The sequence below is a fragment of the Morone saxatilis genome, unplaced genomic scaffold (assembly GCF_004916995.1).
Source record: "Morone saxatilis isolate NCDOM2014 unplaced genomic scaffold, NCSU_SB_2.0 Contig11, whole genome shotgun sequence".
Lineage (NCBI taxonomy): Eukaryota > Metazoa > Chordata > Actinopteri > Moronidae > Morone > Morone saxatilis.
In genome coordinates, this window is record NW_023339663.1 from 24,167,276 (window position 1) to 24,188,227 (window position 20,952).

At 41.2% G+C, this 20,952-nt stretch overlaps 1 protein-coding gene across 1 annotated transcript in view; it reads right to left on the bottom strand.

The window, feature by feature from the left end:
• The window catches only part of LOC118343394 (leucine-rich repeat-containing protein 49), a 30,808-nt gene extending 11,293 nt beyond the window's left edge, over nucleotides 1-19,515 (bottom strand). Inside the window, exons 1-13 of the mRNA XM_035682198.1 lie at nucleotides 19,275-19,515; nucleotides 18,969-19,034; nucleotides 18,815-18,875; nucleotides 18,455-18,673; nucleotides 18,200-18,302; nucleotides 17,508-17,711; nucleotides 16,629-16,695; nucleotides 12,525-12,668; nucleotides 8,459-8,520; nucleotides 6,120-6,267; nucleotides 3,827-3,910; nucleotides 2,134-2,309; nucleotides 1,284-1,379 (exon numbers count right to left, since the gene is read on the bottom strand). Coding sequence (XP_035538091.1) covers nucleotides 1,284-1,379; nucleotides 2,134-2,309; nucleotides 3,827-3,910; nucleotides 6,120-6,267; nucleotides 8,459-8,520; nucleotides 12,525-12,668; nucleotides 16,629-16,695; nucleotides 17,508-17,711; nucleotides 18,200-18,302; nucleotides 18,455-18,673; nucleotides 18,815-18,875; nucleotides 18,969-19,034; nucleotides 19,275-19,364 — 1,520 coding nt within the window. The 5' untranslated portion in view covers nucleotides 19,365-19,515. The remainder of the gene's footprint in view (nucleotides 1-1,283; nucleotides 1,380-2,133; nucleotides 2,310-3,826; nucleotides 3,911-6,119; nucleotides 6,268-8,458; nucleotides 8,521-12,524; nucleotides 12,669-16,628; nucleotides 16,696-17,507; nucleotides 17,712-18,199; nucleotides 18,303-18,454; nucleotides 18,674-18,814; nucleotides 18,876-18,968; nucleotides 19,035-19,274) is intronic.
• Between the last annotated feature and the right edge of the window lie 1,437 nt (nucleotides 19,516-20,952).

A 20,952-nucleotide genomic window follows, 5' to 3' on the forward strand; every position in this document is an offset into this window, starting at 1 on the left:
ACACACACACACACACCAAGTGATTGCCCTGCTCCCCAGGCTGCCACTGAGCAGCTCCAGATGTGTGGATGTGCCAGGTCCAGCCCTGAATGGGAAACCAAAAATCTGTTGAGATTCTGGAGTAACAGGATTATGGATGACATGTAACAAACCATACACCGTCTCTTCAGGGTGCGAAACCTCTTCCTGCTGTTAGTATTTCCTGGGAATTCACACCCTCAAGGACCTGATGTGTGATGTCATGCACTAGTGAGGCAAGAGTGGTTCACAGGCCCCAAAAAACAAAGACAAGCTCAACTTAGTCACAGATCTTGTTTTTCTTTCAAGTTACTGGTGTTGCCAGGCTTTGTAAAGGGCTGTGTTATTTTGTCATTCAATACGAGCCAAAGTAGTGTGAGTCCTGTTCGTCCCCATAACCTGTTAAGCCACATGACTGAAGTTATAATAGACCCTGTAAAGGAAAGCCATCGCCATTGAGGGATTGCGCTTCGGGCCATTTTCATATCCTGGTGCAGGAAGGAAAAGCCATATTTGAAACATGTAATAATAGTCCTTGACACAGCCCCCACTTTCATCTCAGCCTCCCCCTCATAACTCATCCAGACCTGGATCACAATCTGTGTGCATATCAGAGCTCTATGCTCACATTAGACAGTGGAAGAAGAAAACTGTCTTCAGACATCTTAGACTTGCATGGACTGATTTTCCCAGAGAGTTCACAGAGCCCAGGAGCAGCCAAGACCCACGCCCCTGGAGTAAGTAAAGGGATCACTTTGTTGCTCAAGAATATTTCAAGATGGGTTTGATGCACCAGCTGTTACAGGGATTAGATCTGTAACCCGGATGATCTCTCTACGTGTAGATTATTCTGTGCTCTGTAATGTTTTTGCAGATATCAGTATTTAGGTTGATGGATAGTGAACACAACTCAGTGTGACCTTTAAAGTTAGCTTTTAACATTGGTCAGCATGTATTTAGAGTGTCTGTCTGTCTACCCTTTTTCAATGTTACTTCTTGTAACATAGCCTAAAGTGAAATTCCATCGACCGTGTCACAATTGTAGGTATCTCAAAACCTTGACAATAAAACCACAATCATGTGCATGGCTACATACATGTGTGAGAACTGATCCTTTATTCATGTTTACAATGAATGTGTCTCTAAATCATCATGGAGTACCAAACTCATAAAATCTGCAATACTAATGTATTGACCTTTAACAGCCAGGTGCTTATGTTGGACTTATATGGCAGGGGGTACACACACATGCATCTTTGGCTTACTTGGGATCTCGAGGGCTGTTTGGACGGCTGTTGGTGCGGAGTCGGCTCTCCGTTCCCCCTGATGGTCGCTCCGGTCCTGAACCTGGGCTTACCCGTCTGATTAAAAAAAACAAAAAAAAAAAACAACTCAGCATGAAATTAAAATATTATTATTATTATTTTCAGAACACTCTCAGATGAAGAAGAATCAAGCCAGTTTCAGATTAGAGGGGTTTTAAAATCAGCTATAAAACAAACATAGGAAGAACTTGTACAGACTCTCTGCTCTCTAATTAGAAACACACACTACAAGATTGAAAATAACTGCCTCATATATGACACAAAATTATTAAGTTTACCATGTCAGAAAATATGCATCCATTTTTCTCACCCTAACACATGCTTCATTCTCCTCACATCTTCCCTTTATTAGGTACACATCAATAGACTTTCCTCCATCTCAGCTGCCAATCAAACTAAATGGCTACAAATCTTGATGTCTCTTTATGGTTGTCATTTTAAATGATATCTCTTCTGAGAGATAACATAATATATTTTATCTTGTTGACATGTCTCTCACTGGCTATTGTGTGTCCATTCAGATAGCATGACATAATTGTCAAACATTGCAAACATGAAACTGGTTTTAAATTATCAGGGTGACAATGAGTATGCCAACGGCTCTGAACGGTTACGATTTTATGTTAAAATTGCTCCTCTTCATCAGATATTCCATGACCAGATTTCCCCTCCAATGTTCAGGAGTACTGAAGATCAAATCAAACACAATCACACACAACACTGGTAACTTAACAGCCAGTGACTCCCTTAGTTCTAGAAATGTGATGTGACTTAATGTTCTGGTGTTTACCTGGGTTCATCTGGAGAAGGCTCCTGTGCCAGACCATTGGTCTGGGCAGGGCTGTGAGCAGGGCTGTTCTCTGGACTGACTTCTTCTTTAGCACCATTTGTTGGTGGCAGCTCCAGGCAGGCCCTGACACCCTCCCACTGCTGCGCTGCATTACGGATTGCCAGACGCCGCTTCTCCTTGATGAACACAACATATACACACACACACACACAGAGAGGACAGAGAAGGTTTCAAGTGACAATTCTCTTTAGCAGAGCACAGAGGGCATATACTAAGATAATGAAACCTCTGTATATCTTGACAGACAACAGAACTTATACCTACTGCCTTGTCTCTGAGGTACAGCTTTGTTTTTGAAGAGAGTAAGAAAACTGCTTACTGGCCTTACTGGCAGATATCCCACTTTACTAAAGTTAGATCTGAAACTGTATATGCCTGTGTTGGTCCAATTTATTTGCTTCTGTTACCACAGCATTTTTATTTAACTGCAGTTGGCTCTTACAGCAGTAAAAATGACATTCCCTGCAAGAGAGAAGATCTCCGCTCTTTCAATTGTTCTTTCCTGGCCAAGTTGTAGTTTCGATATGCTCAGTCATGGAATGTGCCACTCCCCAACGCAGGGGTGAGTCAGTATCAATTCAGAGTGATTCCTTCGCCCTTATGAACTCTTGGCTGTGGCATTCAATATAACATTTTCTCAACACAAGGGATTAGCAGGAGTTAGGTTACTGAGAAACAACGTGTTCCACACAGAGACCATCTCTCAGCAAGAGTAACCACTGCAGTGAAGGCGCAGCAGGGGCACATCAATATATACTTTCACACACACACAAACAAATACATTTACTGCAAAACAGATGCCTGTGTAAGACAGAACATCTTAGACCATTTAAAAAATAAAGTATAATTTACAGAGCCATTTACAGATACAGTACCACTGTGGACAGTGTATCCCTCCCCACACATTAACAATGTTCCCTTAGGGCACTTGAGTTGTGTATTACTGAGGTACTGATGTGGATACGTTTGAAAAGTTGAAAGTTCATGTTAGCATGCAAAAAGTATATTTATAGCCCACTAAAACACAGCCTCAACAATCACAAGACACATATGTTAGAAGACACATAAGTAGAGGGAGCAAAGTTGGGGAAATCTAGCAACAAATCCTGAGCATGACCTTAATATTTTAGAGCTTTTCCATCAAATGTTTGAAAGTTTTGATGGGCACGTTGATCAAAATGAAAAAAAACAAAAACAAACCAAAGCCAAAACTACCATTAGGAGGCTAAAGAGGTCAGTTATTATCCAAATACTCACTTAACCCTTTCTTTTAACCTGGATACTAATATAATAATAATGGCCTGATGCTGGCTGTGCACTGGATTCAAAATAAACTATATACAATATAACATATACAGGTGATGCATAAAACACTATTAATCAGATCTCAGATCAGTAATACAGTATATGGTTTTAAAATGTTACAGTATGTAGCTCCACTCAGTACTTTGAAACTTTGCAACAAATGATCTTCTTTCTACCAAGAATAAACTAACCATACAACACCCAGTGTATGAAAAAGGTTGTTAATGTACTCTCTGATATAGAGGCTGTCATGTGTATTTGCTGTATAATTTAACTTAAAATCCAGGCAGACAAAGACAACGGGAGCACATCCAGATCAGAGCGGTACCTTATGAATGGTCTGCTTGTGACTCTCCCTCTTCTTCTCCTCCTCTTTCCGAGCCTGTACACCAGCCATGCGCCGATCCTCGTCCTGAAAAAGATAGCTTGTGCAATCAGAGTGTCGCTCCATTCATGAGTTGTGAATTATTCAAGAGAGAGGGGAACCACAAAAGACACCGCCCGGAAGACTATTCTCTGCACCAGAACCGGACCACTATAGAGGATGGGAGAGATTCTCACACCAGCCGGCTGCATCACAGGATTATCTGTCTGATTTTCAGTCTCGGATCAACTGAGCCCAGCTGTTGGGGAAAGCCAAAACTCCCAGAATGCAATGCTGCCAACACAATCTGAGTGTGCCAGTTAAGAGCTGGGGGATATTCAGCTGTCTGTGACGAGCTAGCAGAGACGATGCTTCAGTCTGATCAATACAGGCAAAACGCTAACCTCACAGGAGTCAAGGCTCTGATGTCAGCAGGTGGAGACAGATTAATATGTCAGGCCTGTATGTCACTAATTTAACCTCATTGTGAGGAAAACAGCTTCTTGTGGAAGAAATGACCAAAGTGCATATGCTACTCTGTATAACTGGTCAATATCTTATTGATTGCAAAGGGTGCTATTTCTCAGCAATAACAATGTCTTTGTTTGGAAAGCTTCCACAAAGTCTATTAAGCTGATTATTTGGCTTCAGTAAACTACAGTATTTCCAGTTTAATAATCAAATTAAACCATTTTAAACATTAAACAGAGTTATTTCCTGAAAACATATTCCCACATACATAATAGCTGTCTCTGCTCTATTTGCATTATTAAATGTATATCCAGGTATTATATGTTTTATTAGTCAATCAAATATAATGACTATAAGCCCAGTGATAATATATTTTGTCAGAGACAGCTCCAGTCTACTGTATGTCTCTTGTTTGAACTTCCTTTATTTAGCTTTTTAAATAACCCAACCCGTTCTGGAACATATATCCCCACTTGAAACAGAGCAGCATTTGTTAAATTAGCCCAAAGCATGACAGTAGTACTGGATTTCCTCATTTGCAGTATTAACTCTCATTTCATTCATAAATAATGACCAATCTGCCAGCAGTCAGGCAAAAAAATGTATCTCAGATAATCTGATCTCACTTCTACTGACAGGATAGTGCAATGGGGGCAAGTATTTCCAAATCAGTTGGAGGGGAAAATCTAGATCTTCAGTGGCTAATACAAAGTTTGCCCCCAGCGATATCATGACATCGTTTAAGAATATGGGAACTCCAGTCCTAGCTGACGTTGTTGTCAAATCAAAACTTTACATTTCCCCAAAGTAAACCTTGTGGAAATAAAACGTCATGGCTGTTTTTAGGACTGACAGCTACAGACTGCAGTTTGTTGGAGAGGTTTAATGGGCTCTAAACTTGCTAAACCTGTTAAGGACCATATACCTAAAATTCAAGTAAAAACATGAAAATTGCTGAAATTGGAGTTACAAGGTTTTTTTTTATCCACAGTATGTTCTGAGGGCAAGGTGTGTGGTACTACAGATTCCTTTAAAGTACAAGCTCAGACCTGGGTGCTCCCTGCTTGACAGACTCTAAGAACATGCTGATACTTCACTGTAGCATTTTGTTGGCATGCTATATAAATACAATGACTACATATCTATGCTTGAGAATAATCATTGTTTTGTTAGACTGTATTCTAAATGCTTGGTTTATAGTTTAGTCACTGATGCAACCGAGAACATGATGAATGCTGCACCAATGTCAAAGAACAAAGACTAAGAGTATAGCGTTGTCAATATGTACAGGAGCTTGGAGATGCCCCACTGACGGTGAATGGGAGACTGCCTATGTGGCTTCAACCTAAGTTTGTACTGAACTGTGAAATCATCAAGTTTATGTCAAGTCAGAGTCACGCTCAAGAATCAACATGTACAGTGCTGTCAGAAACATATGGTGACATAATGGTGTGGCCCATTAGCAGCATGTCAATGTACGTAACACTAACTTTTGTAAAAGTACAACACAGTCATGAGCTGTGAGGGTTTTAAAGCTTTAGGTTTGCCACAACTCTACATGAGTTGGCCTCTTCGCTGTTTAACATGTTAAATAATGGCAATATAGCATGAAAAAAAAAGATTCTCCCCTTTGATCATGTGATTCACTGTCTTAAATGTGTAGAAATAAAGAAAACATGTCAGACAACTACAGACAATAACAGCTACAGCTATAATTAGCCGAATCTGGCCAGGGGTCACTTTTTCCTCTTGTACACACAGACAAAGGTAAGCAGTTCAGCCTTACTGTGATGCGCTTCATGTCCAGCTGTCTCAGATGAAGCACACAGCGCAGGACGGCCTGCTTGTACCATGTCTCCAGGGCTACAGGATTCCCATCCAGGGTGAGCTCAGAAAGGGAGCGTGACTCTCCAAGGCAGGCTAGCTGATCAAAACTATACACAAAGAAAAAAATCTGTTTAAATGAGATCAAGAGTTAAAATGCACAGATGTTTTCAATACAAAAAACAAGGTACACTGAATGATACAGAGGCATGATGACCTGACACAGTATTGGGAAGTCTGATTCATCCACCGGATAAGTCAAACAAGAAAACTGCCCCCCATCTATGTTTTGATTCTTGAACCTTTAATTTAGGCCTGTATTGACAGAATGGAGCCAGGCTAAAACAAGACACTGGTAATTTAGCAGGCACACTGGCAGCCTGACATTACTCAGGGGGCAATGAAGAGAGAACAATCCACTACACTGTTGCACTTGTCACCCTGTGGCAAAAGGAGGCATGAAAAAGCACAGTCATGCTATGTAAGGCAGTGGAGATTCTATCATTGCTAATTTGTGATAATAAGCTTGATGAATCATATGCCTGGAACCACTTATGGACCTACTACACTGCACTGCGCCTGATACTAGCCAGAGGTTTCTTTGGATGCAAAACAGGGTCAGATAATAAACCTCTGATGAACTATTGAAGCAAGAACAGCTGCAGCTCTACCAGATTCAAAGCAAAATTTCACATTTCAAATTTCATTTGGGGTAGTCAGGAAACAGGACGAATCAGAAAGTTAAACAAATCAGAGTATTATTTTCTCTCTTATCTCAGTAAGAGAGTAGGCACAGCCATAGACTTCTCTTTTGTACTGGAACATAGACTGATAATAGCCCCAGACCCACAAACAGTAACCTAGGGCATTTTTATGTGTTATTATTAGTACTGTGTCATTTCACATAATTACTTATAATAGAGACAATTCTATTCTAGCAATTATGAAAAGGCAATTTTTCACAGTGATTATGAGTGATTACTTGAGAGATATCAATGGTGCTTGACTGCATGTCATGCATTTTGCATAATTATTGCAGTCATAATCACAGTGACCAATGGCCTCTTGGGTATTGTTACTATGATAAAGCCACTCAATAATAGTTGCAGTAATGAAACGTCTACGTGCACCTATCACTGGGTGCTATCGAAAGGTCCAATAAATATTTGTGTGCTGTATGTGCAGAGTGAGGTGTGGTTGCACTACAATCCCTGCATATTGTTCTTTACTGACTTGTCATTATTAGTCTTGCCCGGCTCCGGTTTCATAAGGTATCTAACTTAATTCAGGCAGGTTAAGTCATAAACGCAATATAATGATGAGTGAAATAATGACTGCAAAGATCACTGAGGGATTTTTTTTTTTTTTTGCTCCAACATCTTCTACTGTGCAAACTCACTGCACCACGTAGACGAGTGTGTTCTGTCCCTCTACCTAGCAACAGAGCACTGCTCTCCTATCAGCATTGAACAGTTTCAAAAGGGATATACTCACTAATAAGGTGAGCATCCATTCAAAAGAGTAGTTTTAATTAAAACGCCTTTACCGAAGGGCCATAATGGTTATAAGATTATGAAGAAGCAAAAAATTGTGTGAGTGTACATATTATGGAAATTACTTGAATAACCACACAAGGGGCAGCAAATTTGTGTTCTTAAACTCCTCATTACACTACAGACTGACACTGTATGCTATTTCTTTGTCATGATTCTCTCAACAGTGTGTCAGATAGGGTATCACACAGACACTAGAACAGCAGAGCTGGCTTGAGATGTCAGGTCAGATCTCTCACAGCACAAGGTGACTATGGTGAAGGAGGCTAATGAACACCGTCTGACCCCGAATACCACACACAGGCCCCTCCTCTATGGAAACACAATTTTAAAGCAGCCTTATTTCAGTGAGAAGGCTGTGGCTCTTTTACAAGTTAACTCTATGACATCTTGATTGCTAGGCTCGGAGAGGCAGAAACAAAGAACAAAAAACTAAAAAAAATACAGATATTGGAAAAGGTGTGTAAAGTAGGTTGACATTTGCACTAAGAAACAAAATACACCTGTCATTCATTCTATCTAGCAATGCTACTCCCAACCTTCAATCTGTCATTAATTTTCCGAGGAGGTGAGCTACCTTCTCTCAGCCTGCTTCACTGTTGTCTGAATAACTTTCAAGTATTGGCACACCCATTTCTTAGGTAACAGCATGCTTATTACTGACAATAAAGTGGACATGGAACTGTCCGGCCACCATCCCTGTCCCTGCCCTGTGGGGAGGAGGGAGTTAAGCGGTACGAGCTCTTACCTGGTGATGTTGTTGCAGCTGAGAAAGAGGCGCTGCAAGCAGGGCAGGCGGTCCACCTCAGTCTAGAAAGAGAAAGAGAAAGAGGGACAGGGAAGAGAGAGAGATGGAGGGATGTGAGGAGGAGAAGGTGCTCGGGAAGAGGGCACTGCATCGTCACTGTCGTCAGAGCTCTGTATCCCTCTCCATTCCCTCAGTCACCTTGCAGCTCTCAGCTCCAGTATACAGCATCCCTATCCACCCTGCGCATGCACACACACACACACATACAGCACGCTGCCTTTTCTGCACATGGAGAGGAGGGGCAGGATAAAGAGAGAGAGAACATGAGGAGGAAGGGGGGAGGGGAGAGAGAGCGGAGTGTGTGCTGCGCTAATGCAGAGATCCCCTGCTGCAGAAAGCTAACATGAAATGCTCACTGGAACAGATACACATCCAGTCGCACACACTCTGAGCAGCTATCTACTGTACCTCATCATGCAAGAACAATAGCTAGGGTTGAATTTAATTGAAACGAAACAGAATAGGGGTTGTTTCTTCATCAGGCATCAAAATCAATGCAGAATTTAAATAAGGGGGGTGGGGTGAGGAGCAGCAGCTGGCCAGCTGGCAAGCTGAAGAGGGTACACAGGGACGCAGGCAATGTCACCACTGCAAAGACTTAAGCTAATCAGATGGCAGTGTGGGAGGAAATCACGTTCAGTAGTGTCAAGGTCTGGGTGTGTGTGTGTATGTATGTGTGTGTGTGTGTGGATGGCCAGTGTTGCACATGCTGGAAGCAAAGAGGACACTCCCAGCAGCAGTCTGAATGAGCTGCGTCAGCGTCCGCCCATAATGCAGCCACCGCCTCGCAGCCTCCTCCAGAACTGTTGGCAGTCTCCATTCAAATGACAGATCAGCCCAGCATTGAGTTTATGCTAGCTCCGCTGCAGTGAACAGTACAACACTGCAGCACAGTCTCATCAACGCCCGTCCACACTAACATATAAATATAGTACACTTACTCATCCTTGTTTCAGTACAGCCTGCACCATGAGAAACAATGTTAGAGAGAGCCTTTGTCTGTTTCCTAAGTGTTTTATGTGTCTATAGTGTGTATGGACTTAGAGGGTTACTTTGGTAATTGGTTGTTTTCCCAGCATTCAATTTACTTTAAGCAATACAGTACCTGTCCAGCACAAAATGGTGGTGAGTCAAAGTTAAAGGTTATAGACAAGTAAATATTGGTCTTAACATTTGTCAGTTTTTTTTGATAATCCAGGCTCATTGCTCCCTGGTGGTAAAACTAAATCACTTTGACACTTATGATGTATGAAGACAAGTTATGATTCTTATGAACAGAATATTGAACACATAGAATAAACATAATGGTTGTATTAAGACTAAGACCGTGTGGGCCCTCTTGTCATATTGGCTGTGTAATGCTTTACTGTGTACATCAGCAATACAGGGGCATGTTCTCTCTCCTTCTTTAAAAAAATTGCAAGTCATGCTATCCAGTGCTAGCTTAACTGGACCCTCCACAATGCTGCCAGAGTCTCTGTCTGTGCCTGTCTCTGTATGGATGCTGGTGAAGCCACTGCACGCTGTCTGAGACTAAATATAGCAGCCACGTCTCAGACAGAATGATGTCATCACTGAGCTGATGTGCTGCATAACAATCGCCCACCAATGTGGTCTCTTTTTGATCAGAACCAATCGGCTGAGAGGAACTGATGTGAGGTCGGGTACAGCTGTGCTGCTGTGTTTGTGTGCGCTGCTATTGCCTGCGGGTGTGTATTTATGTGTCTCTGTGCCCGTGCCTTCACCTCTTTATTGCGGCTCCACCCTCTTCCCACTGACAGATTGCGTGTCTTCATTTTTCACACTCATACTGAGCTCTTGCAGATGCATTACTCCACAAACACAGAGCCACCTTTCAACACCGCTGACTCTGTTGCATGCAAAAAACACACCAGAAAAGAGCATGAAACTGCTCAAACAAACACAGGTACATGTGGATGCGGAGGGGGTTTCTAAGGGTTGTAAAGCTGTTGGGTTTTGTGGATGCTCTTTGAATAGCACAGACTTGAGGTTCTGAGGTGTGAGCTTAGCTGACACACATCTGGTCTCAGGTATTGTGCGCTACAAAAGCAGATGCTGTGCATTATGCACATATACACGTTGAGACTACAGATCTGGTGTTTTTGCACTGCACTTTGCAGACATGACTTAATAATTTAGATTTTCAGTTAGTTCAAGTTAGCTTTTATGCTTCTTCTCTTAAACTTCACATTTTGAGCAGTTGGGCATTACAAAAAAAATCCACATTATTGCGTGTATATTTACACTGTCTTTGATCATTCAAGTTTTAATTTGAATATTTTTCACAGTGCTTTGAGGCAGAATCTTAATTTATTAGATACCCTCAGTTTAAAATTTCAAAAATATGCTATGTTAGCAAGGAGAAATTAGGAGACACACACAGACAAGAGCTGACTAACCTACAGCAGAGCTACGAAACAGCATTTTCAACTGTAGTGATGCTTGACTTGTTACTGGCCGCACAAGAAGACAAGCACAGTAGAAAAACTCCTGCTAATCCATAAAGCCAGTCACCTTTTTGCTATGTCCGGTTTATCAATGCTTCTCATGCTGACTACACAGCTCTTCCAAACAAATCATTGTTCCTGCTGCCAAAAATGTAAAATGCATCACTTACTGACTATTGAGGATTTCTCAATAGAAAGACCCACCTGAGAGCAAGTGTAAACATCAAAAGGTTTATGAAATGATTTTATCTTGAATCACCACAGTGTTATTCGTTATTGGGCTGTAAGCATTAGAGTGTCATTTATATGATAAAGTGATGGATTTAAGAAGAAAATGATGTTACAACTATGAATAAAAAGGTGGATTACAACATTTAGATGGTGCCAAACAACTAGACTAGAAACATATAACATAATGCTTATATATTTAAATATATATTAAACTTACTTATTGTAAGTCACTCACAGCATTTTTTTTCTAGTCCTGAATTCCACTTTTCATCTGCCTTGAATGAAAGGCAAACCTGGACACCTGGAGGATGGTTATTTACTTTGAGCCTGATAGACGCACTTGGCAGCAAACACGACTAATGACAGAGACTGGAGAATCTGCTGAGGGGTAGCATTTTTCCTTTGCTGTTTGTCAAATAAAACACTGCATCCGATAATTAGGACTGGAAGTGGTTCGTGATCAGAACATGCAGGAAGAGGACAGGGTGAGTGATGGGAAGAGGTTTCATACAACACAATGTTGGATTCTGTTTGTACTTTCTACCCCAAAAAGCAGGAAAGGGCTTAGGGGATTTGCATACAAATGAAGGGGCCTGTTTTGGCATGCACTGTTCTGTTTATCAGATTAAAACTATAGAAACCAAGGGGAGTGGATTTCCATGTTTAGAATATCCAGTTTCTCTTTCACTGTGCCAGAAAGTTGGTGGGAGGTTGTGGGTAATGAGCAACGTCTCCCTCGGTAACACCACCGAGATTCATTTCACCACAGACTTTCTTACAAAGATTCTATTGATGTAATTTCTGTGTTTGTTATTTTGTGACAGTGAAAACTGCTACATGTGATCCCATAACAAAGGAAACCGTAAAAAGACGTGATCCAAAGGAATGACACAAAGATGAAAGATGAAGGAACGTGCTTGTGTGTGCGCTTATTTGTTCATCAAAATGCAGGAGGAAGAAAATGTATCATTGGCAACTGCAGGAAACTGCTGAGCACCAGCTCTGGATAGTAAATACCTGAGCTGAGCACCATCCCTAGCTCTAACAAACCACAAGGCAGCTGCAAGGCACACTGATTCAACACATTTGTATGATGCATTAATATAAGGTGTTCAGTTACTTTTTTTAATAACATTTCTAACTCCTGCTTGCATAAAAGGAAATAGAAGCCCCACAAAGAGGGGGCAGAAAATTCAGCCTTGGAATGAAAACGAGATTCTGTTCCCTGTGAACAATTGGTGTGAATAGTGAGCATGGAGTGAATAAAATGCTTTAAGCTGTCACTACTTGGGAAAGAGGCCCCTCACCACAACAGAGATGCAGTTGTGTCGGAGGTTGAGTTCAGTCAAACAGTCCAGGCCCTGCAGTTTTTCCACTCTGGAGATGCTGTTTCCTGCCAGGTTCAACACTCGCAGCTCGCCCAGGTGAGACATGTTTTCTATCCTGCCGATCTGTACGAAAGCACAGTGGGACAAAGATAAAATCACGTAAAATGGCAATCTGCATAATCATATTGTACATATAGAGACACAGAGAGAGGAAGGGTAAGCAGAGCTTAACACAACTGGAACTGTACAGATTCAGTGCACACTCGCATTCAAATCATGTATTTAAGATCATCAGATGGTTCAGATCTATTTAGAATTATTTAACCTGAACACAGCCAAAGGTTTTAAGGCGAAAGAGACAAAAAGCAGCATGCTCCATTTTCTTTGCAATGCCTTTGCAATGCAACACTTTATGCTAAATGACACTTAAACAGAAATGACATTTCCTTTCCTCTCTGTACCTCACAGTGAGTCATTTCACAGCAACAATCTGTATCACTTGTGAACATCTTCAATGACAGTCAGTCGCATCAAGCCGTGACTCCTGTTTGACCTCCCAGATAGGAACAACAAACAAGAAGTTGGGGGTGAAATGATAAACAGTTATGAGGAATACTTATGGGGCCCTGTCACTTAAATATACTTCTGAAGAATTCCTGGTGGCTTTTACCCTGAAGAAGATGTGTTTGCCACCTATAGCGCACACTGTACATGTGAGGATAAGGTTAAAAGGGCAGCAGGGGTTCAAAGATTCTGTCAAATACTCAACGATTACTGCAAATGTTAAATAGGTCATCTGAAACAGAATTAAATAATAAAAAGAAGTTGAAAAATTAGAAACACAGATAAAGATAAGATGCAAGATAGGGTTTGAGTTTGTGTTTCACAACTTTTTTAGAAAGCTGTGGCACCCACAGATGGTCTGAGAAGGTTCATACAAGTAAAAACTAATAAAGAAAAACCTATGGGGACCCACTGTGGCGTGAGGAGTAATACAATAGTGCTTTCCTTCTGGTCGTAGTCAGCACTCTAGCTGCAGAGTTTTAGATTAATTGCAGTTGATGTATTTCTTTTTTTATAGAGTTCAGACAGGAACTCATTACAATAGACATAAAAGTGCATAGTAGTCTCTGAATATTGGCCACAGAGGCAAATTTACACCTTCTAGCAATGTACGTTAAATGAACAAATGTTGTTGAAAATCAAAAACCAGGGAGGGTAGATTGCTAGGGCTCTGATTTTTTACTGACAGTGCGTGCATATATAGAGGGCAGCATTGTTCAGTAAAAGTGCCAGTAAACTGAGTGCATCAAGTCCACCCCAAACACCTGATGATGGATGAACAGCATGAGATCATTAGTCTGCATTCAGAATAGTTGTACTGTGGTGTCACAGTTGACGTGAATGCTCTCAGTCAACACACAATCACACACCGACAGGACAATGGTACCTAAGGGGTTAGAGAGGCAGGCTTGTGACAGGTTTCTGGTTCAAATACCAGGAAGGCAAATGCATGAATGTAAAGCAGTCAGTGGATGGAAACCAGCCATCAACACTCCCTGAATAAATTAAGGTGAGAAAAAAACACTCTCACAAGGTTAACATTATCTCAGGCCCAGACTTGGGCATCCCTGACCTAAGCAAGGCAGGCGTCGGCATATCAGACCTCTGTCAACACACAGACACAGTATCTCTACATACACTGAAGCAGATTTGAGATTCATTTGTAAATATTTGAGCATCTTGTGTTACACAACATGAATTCGGTACTTTCCAGAGGTGTAGGTCAGGCATCCATAATGTTAAGATGATTCAAACACAGTAACCGTTTCATCTTACTAGACTTGAGGTAAGTAGGACATGGATGTAAGATTGCTGTGTCTATAATGTTTGTTAAATCTTAGGCGAAAACTGTGGAAAAAAATGTGAATTATAACAAAGATTGCTTTGCAGACAGGACAGAGGACTGTTCTTGTCTGAGGAGTTGAGTGGAATGGTTGAGAGGGACATGCCAAGAAGTGGAGAGAGTAACACCAGCTCCTGGCATGTTCTTTGTAAACAATACAGTAATCACATTAAAGATTTCATATAATGGCCTTGTGTTGTCAAAGAAGAGGACATAAACAAAGATAACCTTGTGTTACAGGTGTCACTTTTAACAGCAAAGCCTAGAGCATCCTTGTGAGGAGTTTCGGTTCCAGCTTCAGCCTAACCCAGAGTACTATGCTTACCACACCGGACAGATTTAGTCAAACTTAATCAAAAGCATCATCTTGATTTGTAGAAGGGGTATTATTTCTACAATGGACATGAGCTTAACCAACCTCTCTAACTCTGTGATACTTTTACAGACGCTGTAGGGCATTCTCCACTGTCCTCTTCAAATTGCTCGGGTGGAAAACATCACCGCCTAACTAAAGACTGGTTATCCAACAATGTCAGGTCACATTGTAACCCCCAACACTTGGTCACTGAGACCAAATGTGGGTTGGATGCACACTCCCAAAGAGAATATCTTGTTTTGAATAGTTCCAGCAAACTGGAAATGAAACAACATCCTGTTACACAAATAAATGTGTAAAAAGAAAGAAAGGTTGGGAGTGATTTGAGCCTCCCTGCTAGAGGATGGGAGGAAGAAAGGGTGACAGTGATGAACTACTTGTGGTTAAGGCATGCACACAAAAGGAAAAGAGGACAAGCAGCTGGTGTTCTATGGCCGGGAATGACTAAACAACAACCCGACTGGGTAGAATAACCATGACTTCAACATTATTTTAATTCATCCATCCATAATTCTCTCGCTGACGTCACTCACTCCATCACTGTGCAGCAATTCACGTTACATTTGGGTGGTCAGGTCTCTGGTGAGTTTGTAAAACGTTTAGTGAAGGTGATTGAACAGTTATTTAAGCTCACAAAACAGGAGGTTTTGAAGTCAGTGAGTGAAAAGCAATCTGTAATAGGTTTATCATCTGCTCCTCAATAGGCGGCTGCCAACAATACGGCTACCTCCGAATGAAATGTGCTCTCATTACCAAGGACAGCACAAAAGGCGAAGGAGTCAAAGTCGCTCATTCAACTGTCACATTACTAAAATTGTTTAATTTAACTGTAGAGATGTAGTTAGGAAGTGGTCAGAGTTTGAGACAACAAAGTAGCTTCTGTCAGGAAAAATAACACAACACTGCAGCCGTCATTGAATAGTAATTGGGACGCCTGCTCATGCAAAGAGCAGCCAACATCAGAGAGAGAGGGAGTCTTAGCAGAGCTCTAGAGGAGCTCTCTGAAGAGGGGCGTAGGTGGAATGCTGGCAAAACATTAATTTGACCAAGGGAAGCCTTTCTATTCTGGCTTCCTTTTCCAGGAGCTGTTAAAATCCTCATCTGACATCAGTGAATCTCTCAAGCTTTTAAGATGAGTGAGCCGCGCTCTATTGCGGAGGCTGAACAAACAGCCCCCAATAATAGATTTAGACTCAAATTAATTGAAGGACAGCAAAATCTGCTACAGCTCATACCCATTCCCAATGCTGAAAACATAGAAACAGTTGTGCCTGTTGAATAAATTATGCTAGGGTCACTGAGGAAATGGATGTGGGAGTAGACCCTTAACAAGAGCTTGTGGGTTCTGATGGTTTTCAGTTCTTTGTTCTCTAACGGTCCTGGGAAATATAACAGCACATTGCAATATCAAACAGAAAAAAAATGCCAGACATGAGCTCTTTGTTTCTAATACAGTTGAGGACACTCAATAGTAACAACTCCACAGTAACAAGTAGGCAATCTGGCTATAATGTATGTCCTGAATTGACATTTTATAGGCCAGCGAACTTAGATGAAGGGTTTAGAATGAACATGAGGACATGGCCTCCTGCTGTCGTGTCTGTTTGACTCTAGCATTTAGAGAGCTGCATCTCACATAGCAAACCACTAGTTAGCCATAATGTGGAGGAGGTAGGAGAGACAATCCACTTCTACTGAACTTTGCAGCTCAACATCGTGATCTCCTGTTACAGTTTCAGCAACTAAATGAACAAGACTAAACACACACGCTGTAGGTGGGAGGACAGTGAAGGAACAGTACCTGATTGTCATGCAAATCCAGGATATTCAGTTTGGACAGGCTTTCCAGGCAACATATCTTATGGATTCTGAGAGGTGTCAGGAAGAAGTGACATAAAATGAAAAATATATCATGAAAAAGTACATGAAATACAATCTGTCACAATGTCTGTCAAACAATAACACCCATTCTGAAATGTAGCAGGTGTAGATAAATGTTAAGGAAATCCATAGGAAAATACACAAGTGTGTGTGTCTATTGAACAGGTAGCAAGCAGAGGACATCAGATTGGCCAACAAGTGTATTAAAAGGTTACATTCCCAGAGGAAACTGAACATACAGTAGTGTACAGTGACTTATTGTTCAGGACTGTCCACATGGAGTTAGATCAGATTACACAAGGACAGGCTGTTGCCTCTTGAAAAATGCCAGTGGAAAGCTAAATCAGTGGTATTCTTTACTCTTCAAGTCCCTAGGAAATAGGTCCAAAGAGACAAATGTCATGTTTTAAAGAGAGTGAAACAAATGGCAGCGATCGTCTGTAAGATCCTGATGTCATTTGTCACTTTAATCTTCCTCCTGTCAACATTGGCAAATGACCCACCCACACCAAAATTTTTATTTTTCAAATTAAACTGGGCACCTTACGGAAAAAAGTTTACCATGTAGCAGTAGCTAGCAAAATGTATTAACATTACATGCAAACCAGACGATGTCTTCAATAACCTACAAGCAACACCTTTCACATTAAACAGAAATCAATAAAATGTCACCTATTCTGAATCTTTTGCTTCACTACCACAAATATGAACTGCACAGTAATATCTTGGTGATAGAGGCAATTCAGACATGACATATTTTGGTGTTTGTTTGCTTCTGAATCTACTGATGACAACCAACCTGTTCTTCCCCAACATAAGGATCCTGAGAGAGCTTAGAGCCTCAATGCCAGTCATTTCAGAGATGTGATTGTCATACAAGTTCAGGAAAACAAGGTCTTGCAGATACGACAGATGCTGGATCATTGTGATTACATTGTGCTGGAGGTTGAGAAGCTGTAGTCCATCCATAATGCCCAGCTGGGGACATTCCTCCAGACCACGCCTGGGAAATTAAACGAACATTTAGAACGATTTAGGCTTCATATGGAGGACTGCAGATCTGCGCTGAATTTTCTTGACATAGCAACTAAATTTCACCTTCAAGCCATGCAATCTAGTATTTAGTATTTTATTATAAACACTGATTGACTTATGTCTGCTCTGTCACCAGTGAAGTAGTTCTTTGTCAGCAAACACCTATCTTTGGAGACAAGGGCTGGGGATTTTAAGGGACTTTGCTGCTCCCTGGTGGCAATCCGAAGCACTTGCCATTTCAAGAGAAATGCTTATTTCTACTGCAGATACATTGACAGCCAGACTGAGTTAAAAAACAACAACAAAACTTATTATTAAGATTATTAAAGACACTGCAAGCACCTGATACGTAGAACTGTCGTGACACATGACATGACGATCAAATGTCCAGTTTACAGACTTTATCCACACACGTAGAATCCTAATCTGTTAGAAAATCAAAGAGACCAGAGGTACCTGTCCAAGTCGATTCGTTGACAACTGGATGCAAAACTGTCACAAGGCAATCGAGCGAATGGAAAACCAGGGACTGCATTGTATCTATATCCTCCAGAACCACCTGACATGGACATTACACAATGACTTCAAGATAAACATAATCTTATAGTGCACTGTATAAAAAACAATGTTATGTATTTGTAGGGTACAAAATTTAAGTCTTAAAATCTGAGATAAATCCCATAATATTTGCCAAGTTATTGCCATAATTACCTGCTGGCCTGGGAAGGTTTAAGGCATTACGATAGTAAGTGGCTCCTCCACTGTGGATTGATAACCTAGATTTGTCTCTAGCTTCTTGTGAAACTGCATCCAAACCACCATGAGCACCACTCGCTAGTGGCACTCGATTATGTGCAGAGGAATCTGTAGAGTCACCGGCAAACGATGGCCCCTGAGGTCCTCTCTGGCTGAATGCATGCAACCTGTTTTCTACAGAGGGTATAATATAGTGAAACAAAGAGTCCAAACAAACATTTACATACTTCATAAATGTACAATACACCGCTGAATCACACAAGAACCTCTTGGGCGATTGGTGGGTGGGTGAGTGTGTGAAATGGTCAAGCTTACCTGGGTTAAAATGATGGGCGGTATTCATGTATTTTTCTTTAACAAGATCCTGAGAGTCAGTCTGTGAAGTGGTAAACATGATAAATTGTGAAACATGCATGGACAACACAGTGTCCTTCAGTGTGTTGTGTGTGTGTTGTGTGTCATTGCTCACCACCCTCTGGCCTCCCTCTGGTACCACTGATTTGACAGTGGTAAGGTGCAACTTGCAGCTGTTGACCTGCAAACATTTTGGGGGATTTTTTTTACCAACAGATCAACAGTGTTGCATTAAATAAGACACAGTCCCCTCAAGCATATTCAAACATTAACATATATGTTAGCTAGGTTACTATCTTCAACTAACAAGAACTGGTTCTTTTCTCTTCTGAGCCTGGGGCTTCAACTTTTAATAGTTCGCCTAAAGTTTTAGCATTGTACTGTGAAGCGACGGTGAAAGTCTATTAGAAGTGGTATTTACCATGGGGGTGAGAAACACCCATCTATCGTTGGCACTGGCGTTGTGTTTCTGAGAGCGCATGTTTTTTCCTTCAGTCCTCTCTGACTCCATTTAGCTAACGTTTGCTAAAGTTAACAGTAACGAGCAGCCGGTCTCTGAGCCGCGGTACGTAACGTCAGGAACATCTGAAACAAACACGTGAACTCATCGCTACGGTGAGCTATTAGTAGAGCTCAGCGCTAGGTTTGTTCGTTAACGTCACTTCAGGCACTACAAACTAACTCGGAGACAAGTGCCGTTACCATGGCAACGGCCGCGTTGCTTGGTAACGCTCACTTCCCGTGTCACTAAAAAGCACTCCGTAGGGAAACTAGTCCTGAAATGAGTTGTTTTGCTACAGTTAAGTTGTTTTGGTATGCAATTGAATTAGTTATCATCACTTACCTTCTCTCTGCCTTGTAGAAGCGACTTGTGTTACAATCTAGATTTGAAAGATTGTGTTTACGTCATGTATATTCCAATTTTTTATCTGATCTAATATTTACCTTTAATCTAATTAACACAAAATAGGATAGTTGTGCATGCACTGGTTGTTTTCTGGCTCTCTAAGCTTCCATATGTAGTCTGCTGTATGGACTGTACTTGACAGTGTACATACATAATGTACAGACAGCAGGGGGTCAGTAGGGGCCCACAGCTCATATTAACACCAGGCCCCCCTACCAGGGAAAGCTGGACACGTTTATAAAACCTTAAACCTTGTTGTCATTGTACATCACACTGGAGGTCATTCTCAGGTCAAGGTTCATCAGGGTCAGCCAATCACACATGCCCTCCCAGAATACACCTACTGCAGAGAAAAGCAGCAGAAAAACAAATGGCCTGATGTACACAGTTAGCCTATAAGTAAACACTAGCCCCTGCTGTGGTCAGTCACATCGACCTTTGAGATGTAGGTGCAGTCAGCTTTTTCCAGTTAATGTGGTTTAGAGTATTGTTGTAGTGTTGTTCTGTTCAGTCAAACATTATCCTCAGAAAATCCTAATCCTGATCACGTCAGTATGGTAAAGACAAAACATCTTAATATGCAAAGGCCACTATGACCAACTACTGGTAGGCAACACCATAAAACACTGACGTAAGCTGTATAAAGTACTGTATTTGTAGAGATTTGTAGAAATTGTCCATAATAGTTTTGCATGCATGTTCTGCCATCATAATTCTAAACAATTAAATTGAACCACTTTAAAAGTAATTGTGTAGCTGCACCTGTGAACATTTCATTTTGACTTGTTCTCTGGTCCTTTTTTGTGCCCCAGATAAAATGGACGTAATGCCGAGGAGAGAGATTGCTATGATAATCACCACAAGCACACTGAAAATAGACCTCTCTCACAATGGATATTTGCCATTTCAGGAAAAGGCACAGGTGCAACAAATAACACTAATGATGGCTCTGTTCCAGTTAGGCGTGTCAGTAAGCCATGGCAGTGAGTCACAGTGATATCTCAGATATCTTGGAATTATTTTATGCTGATTCATCCCTGCAATTAGCCCCCTGTACATTATATCTCAACATCGACCTGACTGAGCATCTTGGTGCATTTGACTGTAGGTTAATCCAGACATATCCTTTATAAATGTTAGATTACAGACCAACACTTTTCACAGTTTGTATAATATTCTAATTTATAAATGT